Genomic DNA, 17,366 nt, shown 5'->3' with positions numbered 1-17,366 from the left:
CAGCCCCTCAGTTCTTGCCAATGTCTGCTCTGATCCTACTATACAGTGGTGTGTTATGCTACCAGAAAGAGAGAGAGAGAGAGAAAAATATGAGGAGGATTGGCGGCAAACTGTAGCCGGAAAACGGAAGTACATTCACTTGCACACCAAAAATGTGGTGGCATCCAGTTGTGTTGCACTGCAATGGTTTGTCAGGAAGGCAGAGTTTCAGCCAAATGCTCTTCAATTGACACTGACACCCCAAACTGTCGTTTTTATGTTCGAGCAATTTTAACAGCAGCGACAATAACAATGGAGCCATATCATAGATTTTTATTTTTTTTTGCTTTGCTGGCTGCTATAACTTTACATTGAGATGATTGGAAACAGGAAACTTGTTTCATCGTTTGCAACACATTAAACGGTAAGAGGATTTGGATCTGAGAGGAATTCTATGGAGAAATACTTAAAATAAAACTTTAAATTAAAAATTGAAACTGAAACAATCTGGTCCAGGCTAGACACATTCCCGTCCGTTCTATCCAATTGTTGGTTTTAAGACAGTCTTTTAGCCTGTTGATATAGGAGCCAGAGGCGAAGATGTTAGCACGAAGTCATTTCTTTTAATTTGGAAAAATTCTAAGTCATAGGAGCATATCAGACGATTGGCCCACAATTTTACTATGGCGAAGAGGAGCCGGAAGGAAATCAGTTTACTGTCGTCAAAACAACCCATTAAATTACCATTCCGAGTGTTCCGTCAGCCGTTTTCTGGGATTCACGCCATGTGGATTTTAGAAAACGGTGTCCTGTATCAGTGTCAGTGGATCCATGGTGCCAATTGCCAACACGTTGCGAATTCGAGAATGTGCTGGCCTGCATCTTTTCGTGCGATGGGATAGCCTTGTCATCTTCGTTGCAACACGTCCGCCGAGTTTCGTTCACTGTTCCAGTTGTTCTCTCATGGACCCAATGAATTAGGATCGGACATCTCTGCGATTGTATTTCCCTTCTGCATTTAATCGATGTGAACTTGCTGGCTAGCGATGGGACAGCCTTGATATCAACGTCACAGAACATTCTTCGTGAGTCGTTCACTGCTACGGCTGTTCTCTTATCGACCCAATAAATTAGCATTGGACATCGAATGTAGTTCATTTCTTTAATTAATCGCTGTGGATCACATCTTGCGAATCCCAGAAAAGAAAAAAGGTGGCACTCACTTTTCCTTTCGCTGGGACCGTTATCGCTAGGAGTAATTCCGAGTGTTCTCTCATCTCCGGTGTGTACCAGTGGATCCACATTTTATTCCAGATCCACATTACGAGTCCCAGAAAACGATGGTCCGTGACTTTTCGGTCAACAGAACAGTCTTGCAATCTGCGTTGCAGTACGTTCACTGTTTCAGATGTTCTCTAATGGAGTCAATAAGTAAGCATCGGTCATCGCTGCGACTGCAGTTCCAGTTCTTCAATTAATCGTTGTGGATCACATCTTGAGAATCCCAGAAAACGGTGGCCCTCACTTTTCTTTTCCATGGGACAGTTATCGCTGAAAGCAATTCCGACTGTTCCTACATCTGCGTTGTGCGTCGGTGGATCCATGTTTCCTCAACTGCCAACACGTTGCGAATTCTAGAACGTGCTTATCAGCAACTTTTCGTGCTATGGGAGAGCCTTACCATCTTCGTTGCAGCATCTCCATCTCCGTTCAATATTCCAGCTGCTCTCTCATGGACCCAATAAATTAACATCGGACATCTCTCCGATTCTAGTTCCTTTTTCAGTTAATCGACGTGGATCACGCCTGGTGAATCCAAGAAAACGGTGATCCTAACTTATCCTCATCGCTGGGAGCATTTCTGACTATTTCCAAATCTGCTTTGTGTACCAGAAGATCCATGTCTGATCCCAGATTCACGTAAAGAGTCCCAGAAAACGGTATGCCCGCATTGCCATTTTCATCACATTACGTTCGCCGAGATTTCTTCACTGTTCCAGCTGTTCTCTCATGGACCCCACAAATTGGCATCGGACATATCTGCGATTAAAGTTCCCTTCTCCAGTTAATCGCTGTGGATCACATCTTTCGAATCCCAGAAAACGGTAGACCTCACTTTTTTCCAGTCAATGCCGGAAACAATTCAGACTGTTCCTACATCTCTGTTTTGTGCCAGCGGATCCATGTTTTCTCAACTATTAACACGTTGCGAATTCCACAACATGTGATGGGGCAGATCCGTTCACTGTTCCAGCTCTTCTCCATGGACCCAATAAATTAGCATCGGACATCTCTGCGTTTGTAGTTCCCTTCTTCCCTTAGCTGTCGATCACATCTTGCGAATCCCAGAAAATGGTGGCCCTCACTTTTCCTGTCCGGCTCTTTCCAAATCTCTGTTGTGTACCAGTGGATCCATGTTTTATTCCAGACCCACGTTGCCAGTCGTGCACTTTTTAGTTCAATAGGTCGACCTTGTCTTCTTCGTCGCAGTACTTTCTTCACTGTTCCAATTATTCTCTCGTATCCCGTGTTTGCCAATGGGTGTTTGTTTCGTCAAATGCCAATAAAATGACAAGAATCTCTCACGATTTCCCCAGCGATAACACTCTTCGGAAATGATCTCACTGTTTAGCTTCTGTTCGGATTGAGCAAACGTGGTGCCCAAGACGCCAAACTTTGATGCAAGATATAGCCCACTGCCTCAGAGAAATCGCACCTAATTAGAAGAATAAGAACGATAGGACAACACTTAGTGGGACATTTCAAGCAATATGACTGAACTTTAGTTCACCACTGTGGTAGCACAGTGGACTGAAGGGTCTAAGTGAGCCTGAAATATCGGGCTGCCACTGTACCTAACCTAACTTCAGCCGATAGGCTGGTATGGTAAAAATACACCTACGCTAAATGGAACCACTTTTACTTCTACTCGGCATTTAATTTTGCAAAAGTCTCGCTGTGCTCCTTTTCAATAATACGCAGACGCTCCTGTTTCCATTACTCTAAGTACTTATCATACCACCCTCTTAATATTTATATTGGTGATATAGTGTAACATCGTTTCGTTTTAACTCATCTTTTGGCGATAATGTTACTTGACGTGTTTCTTGTATACGCTGTTCATAGATTTCATGTTCACGCGCTCTCTCACTAGCCGGAATGTTGCTGTGTGACTTGTGTTGCCGATTTTGCCGTTGTCGTCGTTTCACTGTTGTCTGAGTTGTTTGCATTAATTTTATGCGCAAAAAGGTACAAAACGTAATTTAAACATACCTCTCGCCATCCCTCCTCTTGCCAAGTGCTCCACCATAGCAAAAAGAGATGACAAGAATCTTGGGTGTTTTTTCACTCGTTTGGTAATGAGCATCGTAAATGGATTAATGCTGTTTGTGACGCGGTTTAATCCATGGGGGTGTTGTTACTCTGAACTGTAGTATTTTTTTTTGTGTACTAGTTATTCGTGCCAGACAGAAAATTAAGTCCTTCTTTGATATTCACATTCATGCTATTCCTCCCCCTCCCCCCTACATCTTGTCATTGTTGGTATAAAAATGTACTGCGCAAAAATGGCGACCAATATACAAAAAGTTTGTATTAGGATTATTTCTAGTTGTCTATGGTTCGATTTATCTTTAATTTGCCAAATGAGAATCCTATTAATGGAGTGCATCGTAATGAGATGAGATTTTACTATAGAATCAAAGGAATTCCATAAACTGGATACTTAATGGTGATTCAATTAGAAGATGGTTTGTAGCGACAAGAAAAAACTGGTCAATATGTATGTAGAGTTTATGGAAGGGGTTTTTTAAAGAGGAAATGTGGGGAAAGAATTGATTTTAATTTAAAATCAAATAAAGAAAGTAATTTTGGGAATTATCGCATTATTATCGACGATATATGTGAAGTAAAACTAAAACAGCATATATAATTAGAGCAGAATAATTTAAGGTGGTAACCACTTAGACTTCGATTCAAACATATCCAATGCTGAGAATTTGTTCTGACATCATAAACTCTTAAGAACAAAAGTCCTGGAAAGACAATGAGGCATTTGGCCCACTGTGACTTCTGTCTGCTATTGGAACACCGATGGTTTAGCCAGAAAATCCAATACTGAGTCTTTGGTCCACAGCTCAAACTCTGAGAGCTCCGTCTACAGTTCCAACTTGCATTTGGCCTACTTTGACTTCAGTCTGCCATTGGAGCAGTGATGGTTTGGCCCACTGTGACTTCAGTCTGCCATTGGAGCACTGATGGTTTAGCCAGAAAATCCAATACTGAGACTTTGGGCCACAGCTCAAACTCTGAGAGCTCCGTCTACAGTTCAAACTCGGAGTTTTCAGTAAGCAATTACAAATACTGAGACTTCAGTCTGAAGTTCAGGCACTAAGACGTTATTCTTCACTCGCACTCACATACGCTCAAGAACAAAAATCCTGCGAAGACACTGAAATTTTGGTTAGCATTTAGAACTCTGAGACTTCCGTCTGAATTGTGAATTCTGAGATTGAAAATTTAAGATTGAAACTTCGGTCAGCAGTTAAAACAATGATTATCCCACCTCAGTAATGCTGGTGACATTTCCGAGGGTTTCAAAACTTCTCTAAGTGATTTCACTGCAATGTGGAACGCCGTTCGGACTCGGCTATAAAAAGGAGGTCCCTTGTCATTGAGCTTAACATGGAATCGGGCAGCACTTGGTGATAAGAGAGAAGTTCACCAATGTGGTATCACAATGGACTGAATAGTCTAAGTGAGCCTGATACATCGGGCTGCCACTTAACATAACCTAACCTAAAACAATGATATTTGAGTCGGAAATTCGAACACTGGGATTTGGTTCAAATCTCACAAACGCTCACAAGCAAAAATCCTAATGAGGCTTCAGTTAGTATTTAAAGCTCTGAGACTTCAGGTTACAATGCAATCACTTATACGTTAGCCTGCAATGCAAATATTGAGACACTGAACAGTGCCAACACTTATACCTTTTCAGTTCAAACACTGAGACCTGGGTGTCATGTTCAAATATTGAGATTTCAGCCTTCAGTTCAAACTCTGGGACCTGGGTATGCTGTTCAATCAATGGGACATCGTTTTGCATTGTGAATACTGAGACTTCGATGATAATTTGGGTTTAAAATGCAACACTGAGACTTCGGTTCGAAGTTCAAACACTGAAATCTTAGTCAGAAATTCGAATACTGTGATTCGGAACTTCATCTGCATTCCAAAAAAATTTAGGTTGCAAATCAAATCCTGCTGATATCCTACGGGTGGTATCTTGAGCTCTGTAAACCGACAATGGTGATTATTTGACTTAAAAATCAAAAGGTGAGACTGCGGTTCAGTTCAACCATTGAAACCTTGGTTTATAGTTAAAACACTGAAATTATAGTAAAAAAATCGAATACTTGGATACAGCACTGAGCCACTCAATACTTGATAGTTTGGTCTGCAATGAAAATGGCGGTATACCTTGGTGAACAGTTCAAACGCTGAGATGGTAGACTGCAGTTTCAACACTGGGTCTTCAAGTTCAGCAGTTCAAACACTGATATTTCAGTCAGAAATTCGAATATTGGTATTTGATCTGCAGTTCAAATACAGCTCCCAGGCTCATACAAGGTCATCAGAATAAATCCTACTGAGACATTCAGAGTTTGTTTAGTACTGATATCGCTTGGTTCGCAGTTCAAACCGTGAGACATCGGACTGCAGTTTCAACACTATGACTTCTGTTTCGGTGCAAACACTGAGACTTTGGTCCGCAGATCAAACACTGAGACCTCGTTAAAATACTGATTTTCGATCAAGAAATGCGAATACTGGGATTCGGTCTGCTGCTCAAATACTGCAATTAGACTCATATACTCTCACCAAGAAAAATTCTCCTAAGACAATCAGTTAGTATATAGAGCTCTGAGACACTGATACTTTGGTTAGCAATTCAGATACGGAGACACCTTGGTGCGCAATCCAAATGCTGCACTTCGGTTTGCAGTCTCACCACAGACTTAATTCTGCAGTTGAAACAATGAGATTTCGGTAGTCAGTTCAAATACAGAGACGCTGATGTGTAATTTATGCACTGAGACTACGGCCAGCAATTAAAACACTGATATTTCGGTTTGCAGTTCGAGACCTCAGTCTATAGTCTACCTTCAATTGGTATTTGTTGCTTTGTTCAGCAATTCAGATACGGGTACACGTTGGTTAGTAATCCAAACGCTGCTCTTCAGTTTGCAGTATCAACACAGACCTAATTCTGCAGTTGAAACAATGAGATTTCGGTAGTCAGTTCAAATACTGAGACCTTGGTGTATAATTTATACAATCTACCGAAATCTCAGTGTTTTAATTGCTGGCCTCAGTCAGCAATTAAAACACTGAGATTTCGGTTTGCAGTTCAATCCCTGAGACCTCAGTCTATCGTCGACCAGTTCTAGCTTCAATTGGTATGTTGGATACCAAAATTTTGGTCTACATTTAAAATCCTAAAAGCTCATGCTGTAGGAAAAGCGTTAATTTTTCCAGGAACTAAGGATTCGGTCTTCAGTTCAAATACTGAAACGTTAGCCAGCTGCGCAAACACTGCGACTTCACTCAGACATTCAAAATCTGAGATTTCATTCGTACAACGCGGTGTGTAACTCAAACTATTAGACTCTCTTTGATGGTCAAAGCACCGAGGTAAGGGCTTCAGTGTGCGGTTGAAAAAAACCGAGACTTTAGCATCCAAATGGAATGTTTGATAGCATAAATTTTAACTTACCTTTTCAATTGCTGAATTATAACCAGCCTCATGTAGGCTATTCACAGCACCACCTCCGCCACCAAAATATCCATCTGCACCTTTGAGATTATCACCGCCAGCTCCGATGCCACCACCACCACCACCGCCAGCTTTCAAAGCCGCAAATGGTTTGTAACTCGGTGACAATCCATATGAGATATACGAATGAGGTGCAGCGTATTTGTCCCCTAAACCAGCACCTCCGGCACCACCGGCCGCTCCACCTTTTCCTGCAATAGCAAGTGCAGCTGCAGCTGCTTTATATTCATCCACGGGATATTGTTCAATTACCGGTACATATTGTTTCGATTTTGCCATACCTAAATATTTACCAGCACCAAATTCGCCGCCGTCACCATGAGCGCCGCCACCAATACCACCGTGACCGGCACCACCACCGCCACCAATACCACCGTGGCCAGCACCACCATATGCTCCTCCTCCAGCTGCATGGCCACCTCCACCACCAGCTACTGCTGCATTATCTGGATGGAAAAGTTGAGGAGCTTTACTATCTTGTGGACGTAAACCGGCGCCACCGCCTTCGGCACCAGCATTCTTCTGCTGATTGCCTCCGTGTAAACGGTTTTGCATTTCTTTGGCCAACAAATAGGTCAGACCGTGTATTTGGTCTTCGGGAGACTTACCGACCAATGATGAGAGTTGTTGAAATTCGGGTATTTCTTTGTAATTGCCTTTGAGAGCATTAGCTCCAGTATGATATTCGATTTTGATAAGAGGTCCGGCGCCACCGCCGCCAGCACCACCACCCCCATGGCCACCGGCACCATAACCAGCACCGCCATGACCACCGGCTCCATAACCAGCACCGCCACCGCCGCCATGACCACCGGCTCCATAACCACCACCGCCGCCATGGCCACCAATGCCAACACCACCGCCATGGCCTCCAGCAGCAAAACCACCTCCACCATGAGCACCAGCACCATATCCACCACCACCGTGTCCTCCAGCACCACCACCTGCTCCATGAACAACGGCGGCAAAACCACCACCTCCATGGCCATCATCGCCAATGCCACCACCACCACCACCATGACCTCCAGCAGCAAAACCACCACCAGCACCATATCCACCACCACCGTGTCCTCCAGCACCAAAGCCACCACCACCATGTCCTCCAGCACCTAAGCCACCACCACCATGTCCTCCAGCACCAAAGCCACCAACACCATGACCACCTGCCCCAAAGCCACCTCCGCCGTGACCACCTGCTCCAAAGCCACCTCCGCCATGACCACCAGCTCCAAAGCCACCTCCGGCATGACCTCCAGCACCACCACCACCGCCTCCTCCATGACCTCCAGCACCACCACCACCGCCTCCTCCATGACCACCAGCTCCAAAGTCACCTCCATGACCACCTCCACCTCCACCTCCACTACCACCCTTTCCAGCACCTGCAACAGCAGCATTTGCAGCTTTTACTGATTCCGTTATCTTTTGATTCTCAGCATTGATAGCTGCTATCTTCAGTTTAGCTTCCAATTGAGCTTTGGCTATCAAAGCTTCAGTAGAATAGAGTTTCAAATTAAAGTCATGGGTGGGTACATTATTGGCATAACCCTTCGAGTAATGCTCAATTGTTGGAGGTATACTTATTTTTGTACCTAGGATAGGTTCTGCTTTTAATTGTGGCGCTGGTACGGCTTGTATAACATCGTTACCAATGGCTTTCACATCGCCACCTTTGGAACCAGCACCAGCGTCGGCTACAACAATCGGATGAACAACAGCTGGAGCAGGACCAGCATGAGCGCCTAAACCTATATAGCCTTCGGATAAACCATTGCCTTCTCCGCCTTTACCATCATTACCACCATCATCGTGGGCAATAAGAGCTACAACTTCAGGTTCCTCACCATAATCACCACCTTCTCCACTATGGCCACCACCACCACCACCATGTCCTCCTTCACCACCACCGCTTCCTCCACCACCATGATTTTCCAGGAGACCTACAATTTGAACTGTATTTGCAGGCCCATATGCATGACCTCCACCACCGCCATGTCCAGCAGCATAGCCACCTCCACCACCACCACCATGTCCTGCAGCATAGCCACCTCCACCAGCACCATGGCCTCCTGCATATCCTGCACCTCCTCCGTGACCACCTACATAACCTACAACTTGAACGGCATGTTCACTACCGGCACCAGCAGCCCCACCATATCCAGCGCCAGCATGTCCTCCATCTCCTCCACCACCATGTCCACCTCCTGCATATGCTGCACCGCCTCCTCCATGGCCTACATCGTGACCACCGGCAACATAAGCTACCACATGACCTCCTCCATATCCACCTCCTCCCCCATGGCCTCCACCATATCCTCCATGTCCTGCTTCATAGCCACCATATGCACCTCCACCGCCATGACCTCCTCCTTCTCCACCGCCACCACCAGCTGCTCCACCCTCAACTACAGGTGTATAGACATAACGTATCTTCTCCACCACAGGAACTGAATGAATTTGAACCTGAACTTTTTCAGCCTTAGGAGGGGCCGCTACGAAATGAGGACCATGACCACCATATATTGGTAAACCGGGTTTGCCGTAGGATATTTTCAATTTATTGTAATCCATCTGCTGGGCTGGTATATACTTGAGCAAGGCTTTTCCATGGGGCGGACCCTTAATGATTTGGGAGATTATATTTTGAACTCCATGGGGCAGTGATGATACCGACTTCTTCACTTTATGGGATGGGTCTTTGTATGCGAAGTAGCGTTTAGAGGCTTGGGAATTTTGATCGTCTGTTTCCTGATCTGCAGGAGAATCATTGCTTACCTTATTTACTGGAGTTTTCAAATCTTTGGACTCCCTTCCTTGGCTAAATTTGTTGACGGTAAATTTTTTCAAATTTGGATCAGGATCTTTGGCATCGGACAGTTCAAATTTTATCATTTCTGGAGCACTTCTTTTGGATCTTTTGGGTTTTCGTTGCTTTTGGTATTTACTACGTTTAGGAAAGGTTAGAGATTTTTTTGTGGCATCCGTGGAAGCAGCCTGGGTAATAGCTGGCAGATCCACGGTTGGTATTCTTTGGGAAATTTTCTCTATATCTAAGGCACGCATGCGTTTAATCAAAAGTTTAGTTTCTTCATCTGGTTCTCGGGCATCAGATTCATCGAATGGTATAAACTGGACTTTAAAGTTGTTGGGTTGTTGCTGTTGTTGCTGCAGGGTCGAACGTTTAGGTCTTGCGGAGAACTTGGTTGAGTGGTATCTATTTTTCAAAGTCGTGGGTTTTTGATTTCCACCAGCAATTGGGGGATTACGTTTGCTTAGCCTTTTCACATTGACATCTTGGGATCCTTTGATGCTCTCTATAGCTAAAGATGGTTGTTTACTCTCTACTTCACGACTTCTGTATTGGCGTATTAGGGTCTTTACTTCATCGCTGGGCTCTACAGCATCGCTAATTTCAAATCTTATTAACGTGGGCATTTTAGGAAGATCCTTTCTGGTTTCCTTATTATCGGCGGAACGTTTTTCTCTTTGGACCACCTGTTCATTATGACGATTGAAGGCATCTACATAAGTATCAGCCGCAGGATTATCCAAATGCCTAAGACTTCTTTGATTGCGATGATCGAAATAACGTTGCATATCCTTTCCCAATAAACATAAAAAAAAAAAAACAAACGAGAAAATTAATTATTTTTTCTATGACTCTTCGATTATTAACAATTATAAATCATTGCTAGCTTACCTCATAACTGGAAAATGTATCCAAATGTGGTAAGACCTGATGCCATGGTATAAGAGCTTCCTCTGCTGCCAGGGGTTTGCATAGCTGAAAATCAAACAACAATTTTGAGTTTTAAAAAAATGAGAAATGCTTTCACTTTTAATTCAGCTTTGGTTACAGAGACAAGTTTCGGTGTCTTATGAGATAAGACTGACAATCCTGCGGTGAAGTTTTTTTTTTCGAAAACCAGTTGCGCATGAGCAATAGCAATTATTATTGCACAAGTGTGATTTTTGCATGTGTGTCGTTAGGCTGGTTATTTCTTTCATTTCAATGTCATTAACTTGTCTCTTATTTGCATTTATTTTGGATATATTTTACGGGTTACATTATTAAGTCATGAAAAAATTGCGTAATCCTCAAGGAAATGAAATGCGTATTTCCCGTGAATATATCAGTTTTTGTTTACTTCAAAATTTCCATTACAAATCAGCTTTGTATTGACATAACATAGCTCGTCTAACCTCCTATTAGTTAGGTTAGGTTAGCGTCCACATAGACTGCTACCATAAGCTTTTTAGATCTGTCCGATTTGTTATTTATTATGCCCTACAGCATAGGATGACACCGCCCATCTACCTAACGTAAGAGGTGGCAGCCCGATTTGATTCAGGCTGACTTATAGACTATTCAGTCCATTGTGATATTAACTTTGTTATTCCCTTTGTAATCCATTGAAATATTGCTCTAGAACCTCAGGAAGCATACAGTGTGGCTGATATGTATTGCAACCAACTTCGACTTCATGTTTCCCTACCTCATGTTGGCTCACATAAACCAGGATTTGGTTTGTTGTGCTCTCTAACCTCTTCGACATATATGAGGGAAACCAATAACTAAACCAAAACTACACTAATACTATAGCAAAACTATCTATCATAGCATCCATAGAGTATTTTTGTACTCTATAGCGAGTAGAAAGGATATCACGCATTTCTGGCAAATAAAATCGATACACACACAAACACTCTCATATAGGTACTTTAAAATGACATTCTAAAGTCTTTTTGGCCTGATGAGATACTGTTTAGTGACTACACTAGAGAGTATGTGGGAGCTGGATACGATGACAATTTTAAAAATAACGATAAATTTCAGTTTATGTACTTTTATTAAACCAACAACGAACGGCACAATGATTTTAAGTGAATCAAGTTAATGACACCGAATTCAATTTAACTAAAAGGTCTCGACGAAAGTGTTTCACACAAACACTGTCGGTGTGAAACTGTTCAACTATACATGAAGTGGTGAATATTAGGATAAGCCGAAATACAAACTGATTGAATTTTTCACACAATTTCCTACAAATATGAAAATTTAACAAAAATTTCTATAGAAATAAAATTTTGAGAAAATTTTCTATAGAAATAAAATTTTGGGAAAACTTACTATAGAAATGAAATTTTGAAAAAAATCCTTACTCTTTTGAGAAAATTTTTATAAAAATAAAATTTTGACAAAATTTTTTAATAAAAATACAATTTTGACAAAATTTCCTGTAGAAATAACATTTTTACAATATTTCATATCGAAATCATATTTTGACAAAATTTCCTATAGAAATGAAGTTTTGACAAAATATCCTATAGAAATAAAATTCTGACAAAATTCTTTTATGAAAGAAATTTTGACAAATTTTTTATAAATATGAAATTTTTTACAAAATTTCCTATAGGAATAAAATGTTGACCAAATTTCCTATAAAAAGAAATTAAATTTTTATAAAAATAAAATGTTGACTAAATTTCCTATAGAAATGACATTTTGACAAAATTTCCTATAGAAATTACATTTTGACAAAATTTGTTATAATAATACAATTTTGACAAAATTTCCTGTAGAGAAAACATTTTTACAATATTTATATTGAAATCATATTTTGACAAAATTTCCTATAGAAATGAAGTTTTGACAAAATATAAAATACAGAAATAAAATTTTTAGAAAATGACCTATAAAAATCAAGTTTAGACAAATGTTCCTATATTATGACAACACTTCCTATAGGAAAGAAATTTTGACAAAATTTTGTATAAATATGAAAATTTTTACAAAATTTCCTATAGGAATAAAATGTTGACCGAATTTCCTATACAAAGAAATAAAATTTTGACAAAATTGTATATAGAAATGAAATTTTTATAAAAATAAAATTTTGACAAAATTTCCTATAGAAATTACATTTTGACAAAATTTGTTATAAAAATACAATTTTGACAAAATTTCCTGTAGAAATGAAGTTTTGACAAAATATCCTATAGAAATAAAATTTTTAGAAAATGTCCTATAGAAATCAAGTTTAGACAAATGTTCCTATAAAAATAAAATGATGACAAAATTTCCTTTAGGAAAGGAATTTTGCCAAAATATTTTATAAATATGAAAATTTTTACAAAATTTCCTATTGGAATAACATGTCGACCAAATTTCCTATATAAAGAAATTAAATTTTGACAAAATTTTATATAGAAATGAAATTTTTATAAAAATAAAATTTTGACAAAATTTCCTATAGAAATCATATTTTGGCAAAATTTCCTATAGAAATGAAGTTTTGACAAAATATCCTATAGAAAAAAAAATTTACAATATTTCATATCGAAATCATATTTTGACAAAATTTCCTATAGAAATGAAGTTTTGACAAAATATCCTATTGAACTAAAATTATGACAAAATTCGTTTATGAAAGAAATTTTGACGAATTTTTTATAAATACGAAATTTTTTACAAAATTTTCTATAGGAATAAAATGTTGACAAAATTTTATATAGAAATGAAATTTTTATAAAAATAAAATTTTGACAAAATTTTATATAGAAATTAAATTTTTATAAAAATAAAATTTTGACAAAATTTTATATAGAAATTAAATTTTTATAAAAATAAAATTTTGATAAAATTTCCTGTAGAAATGACGTTTTGACAAAATTTCTTATAGAAATGACATTTTGACAAAATTTGTTATAAAAATGCAATTTAGACAAAATTTCCTATAGAAATAACATTTTTACAATATTTTATATCGAACTCATATTTTGACAAAATTCCCTATAGAAATGAAGTTTTGACAAAATATCCTATAGAAATAAAATATTTAGAAATTTTCCTATAGAAACCTAGATTAGACATATGTTCCTATAGAAATCAAATTATGACCACACTTTTTATAGGAAAGAAATTTTGACAAAATTTTTTATAAATATGAAAATTTTTACAAAATTTCCTATGGAATAAAATGTTGACCAAATTTCCTACACAAAGAAATTAAATTTTGACAAAATTTTATATAGAAATGAAATTTTTTGACAAAATTTCCTATAGAAATGACATTTTGACAAAATTTCTTATAGAAATGACATTTTGACAAAATTTCTTATAAAAATGACATTTTGACAAAATTTGTTATAAAAATACAATTTTGACAAATTTGTAGAAATAACATTTCTACTATAACATTTTTACAATATTTCATATCGAAATCATATTTTCACAAAATTTCCTGTAGAAATGAAGTTTTGACACAATATCCTATAGAAATAAAATTTTTAGAAAATTTCCTATAGAAATGAAATTTTAACAAAATTTCCTATAGAAATGAAATTTTGAGAAAATTTCCTATAGAAATGAAATTTTGAGAAAATTCAATATAGAAATTAAGTTTTGAGAAATTTTCCTAAGGAAATTAAATTTTTACAAAATTTTCTATAGAAATAAAATTTTGAGGAAATTTCCTCTAGAACTGAAATTTTAACAAAATTTCCTATGGAAATTAAATTTTGAGAAAATTCAATATAGAAATGAAATTTTGAGAAATTTTCCTAAGGAAATTAAATTTTGCCAAAATTTCCTATTGAAATACAATTTTGAGGAAATTTCCTATAGAAATGAAATTTTAACAAAATTTCTTATAGAAATGAAATTTTGAGAAAATTCAATATAGAAATGAAGTTTTGAGAAAATTCAATATAGAAATGAAGTTTTGAAAAATTTTCCTAAGGAAATTAAATTTTGCCAAAATTTCCTATAGAAATACAATTTTGAGGAAATTTCCTATAGAAATTTTGAGGAAATTTCCTATAGAAATGAAATTTTAACAAAATTTCTTATAAAAATTAAATTTTGAGAAATTTTCCTAAGGAAATTAAATTTTGCCAAAATTTCCTATTGAAATACAATTTTGAGGAAATTTCCTATAGAAATGAAATTTTAACAAAATTTCTTATAGAAATGAAATTTTGAGAAAATTCAATATAGAAATGAAGTTTTGAAAAATTTTCCTAAGGAAATTAAATTTTGCTAAAATTTCCTATAGAAATACAATTTTGAGGAAATTTCTTATAGAAATTTTGAGAAAATTTCCTATAGAAATGAAATTTTGAGAAAATTCAATATAGAAATGAAGTTTTGAGAAATTTTCCTAAGGAAATTAAATTTTGCCAAAATTTCCTATAGAAATAAAATTTTGAGGAAATTTCCTATAGAAATGAAATTTTAACAAAATTTCCTATAGAAATTAAATTTTGAGAAAATTCAATATAGGAATGAAATTTTGATAAATTTTCCTAAGGAAATTAAATTTTGCCAAAATTTCCTATTGAAATACAATTTTGAGGAAATTTCCTATAGAAATGAAATTTTAACAAAATTTCTTATAAAAATGAAATTTTGAGAAAATTCAATATAGAAATGAAATTTTGAGAAATTTTCCTAAGGAAATTAAATTTTGCCAAAATTTCCTATTGAAATACAATTTTGAGAAAATTTCCTATAGAAATGAAATTTTAACAAAATTTCCTATAGAAATGAAATTTTGGGAAAATTCAATATAAAAATGAAGTTTTCAAAAATTTTCCTAAGGAAATTAAATTTTGCCAAAATTTCCTATAGAAATACAATTTTGAGGAAATTTCCTATAGAAATTTTGACAAAGTTTCCTGCAGAAATGAAAATGTGAGAAAATTTAATATGGAAATGAAGTTTTGAGAAATTTTCTAATGGAAATGAAATTTTGCCAAAATTTCCTATAGAAATGATTTTTTGCCAAAATATCCTATAGAAATGAAATGATGACTAAATATCTTTAAGAAATGAATTTTTAACACAAGTTCCTATAGAAAGAAATTTTTAGATAATATTTTAGCTAAGATTTAAATCCCTAAATTTTATTTTTTTTCATATATATGGGCAGGGAATATGGTCTGCGGGAAATCGAACCTACTATGAATATTAGCTCCAGAAAATCACAAATAGTTTAACTTTCTACATCCTTTGATTTGGAAAAGGTGACAAAATTTGAAAATGATAACTTTCGATTTTTTACAAAAGTAAAAAAAAAAAAATATTTTTTTTTTGATTTTATAAAATTTTCGAAACTTGGAATTATGACATCACTATGAGTATATTCGATTTTGTGATAAATTTTTATTAAAAAAGAGCTACATCATATTGTCCTTTCCAAAATAAATTTCATTCCAATCTATAAAACCTATAGCCTTGTATCCTTATATATCTCTTACCCAGTTGAGAACTCAAAACGACTCAACGAATGTGTAACAAAAGACAGACCAAAAACAAAATATAAATAAATAAAATGGGAAGAGAGGTAGAGCAAATCGACACGATAAAAACATAAAGAAAGCTGCAAATAACCTCCAATTGTATTATCAATAGTTTGGAGGAAGAAGCTTTTAATTAAAATGTCAAAATGAGTTTTAAACACCAACAACATTGGGGAACACTGAATTCATTGCTGGTTTGATTATAACATGAAAAAGAAGGATAAAATAAACAAATACTCCAGTAAGCCATGCGTATACACACAATTCGCAATTAAATCCCCAACACACAAAACAAAAGGATACTTAACTATGTTCAACATACTTAAATAAATTGCTTTTTTCACAAGGTGTTATAATGAATCTACATCAAATGAAGGCTTAAAATGGGTATTATTCATCTATTATGCGATTTTCAATCCGGAATGATTTACATTTTCTCTATAGGCTTAGGTAGTTTTTATCATCGAGTTACAAGGCTATTTTTAGGGGTTACAGAAAGAACAAATTAATGAATTTCACGTTTCTTATTGCTCACTAATTGCATATCACATATACATGATTAATTTTAATAAAAAAAAGACAAGCATCGATAGGTATATAATTAAAATTTTATATAGAAATGGACGTCTAATAAAATTTTACAAGAAAATTTCCTGTAGAAAGGAAATTTTGTCAAAATTTCCTGTGAAAATGAAATTTTGACAAAATTTCCAGTGAAAATTAAATTTTGACAAAATTTCCTATAGAAATGAAATTTTGACAAAATTTCCTATAGAAATGAAATTTTGAAAAAATGTCCTATAAATCCGAATTTGAGAAAATTTCGTTTACAAATTTCTTTTGACAAAATTCCTAACAGAAATTAAATTTTTACAAAGTTCCTTATATAAATGGCATTTTGTAGAAATTTCCTAAAATTCAAATATTGACAAAGTATACTAAAAAAAAACAAATTATAAAAAAAATTGCAATAGATTTTATTTTTTGACAAAATATATAAAAGTAATAAAATTTAGAAATGAAATTTTGACACAATTTCCTAGAGAAATGAAATTTTGACAAAATTTCCCATAGAAATTAAGTTTTGAAAAAAATTCCTATAGAAAATAAAATGTACAAAATTTACTATAGAAAATTTTTTTTACAAAATTTACTATAGAAATGAAATTTTGACAAAATTTCCTATAGAAATGAAATTTTGACAAAATTTCCTATAGAAATGAAATTTTGACAAAATATCCTATAG

At 36.1% G+C, this 17,366-nt stretch overlaps 1 protein-coding gene across 1 annotated transcript in view; it reads right to left on the bottom strand.

The window, feature by feature from the left end:
* Positions 1-17,366, bottom strand: part of Cpr50Ca (Cuticular protein 50Ca) — a 92,355-nt gene that overhangs the window by 62,908 nt on the left and 12,081 nt on the right. Inside the window, exons 2-3 of the mRNA XM_075313086.1 lie at positions 10,518-10,601; positions 6,758-10,417 (exon numbers count right to left, since the gene is read on the bottom strand). Of these exons, the coding sequence (XP_075169201.1) occupies positions 6,758-10,417; positions 10,518-10,601 (3,744 nt within the window). The remainder of the gene's footprint in view (positions 1-6,757; positions 10,418-10,517; positions 10,602-17,366) is intronic.

The sequence above is a fragment of the Haematobia irritans genome, chromosome 5, assembly GCF_050003625.1.
Source record: "Haematobia irritans isolate KBUSLIRL chromosome 5, ASM5000362v1, whole genome shotgun sequence".
Lineage (NCBI taxonomy): Eukaryota > Metazoa > Arthropoda > Insecta > Diptera > Muscidae > Haematobia > Haematobia irritans.
This window is presented reverse-complemented; position numbering and strand designations above follow the sequence as displayed.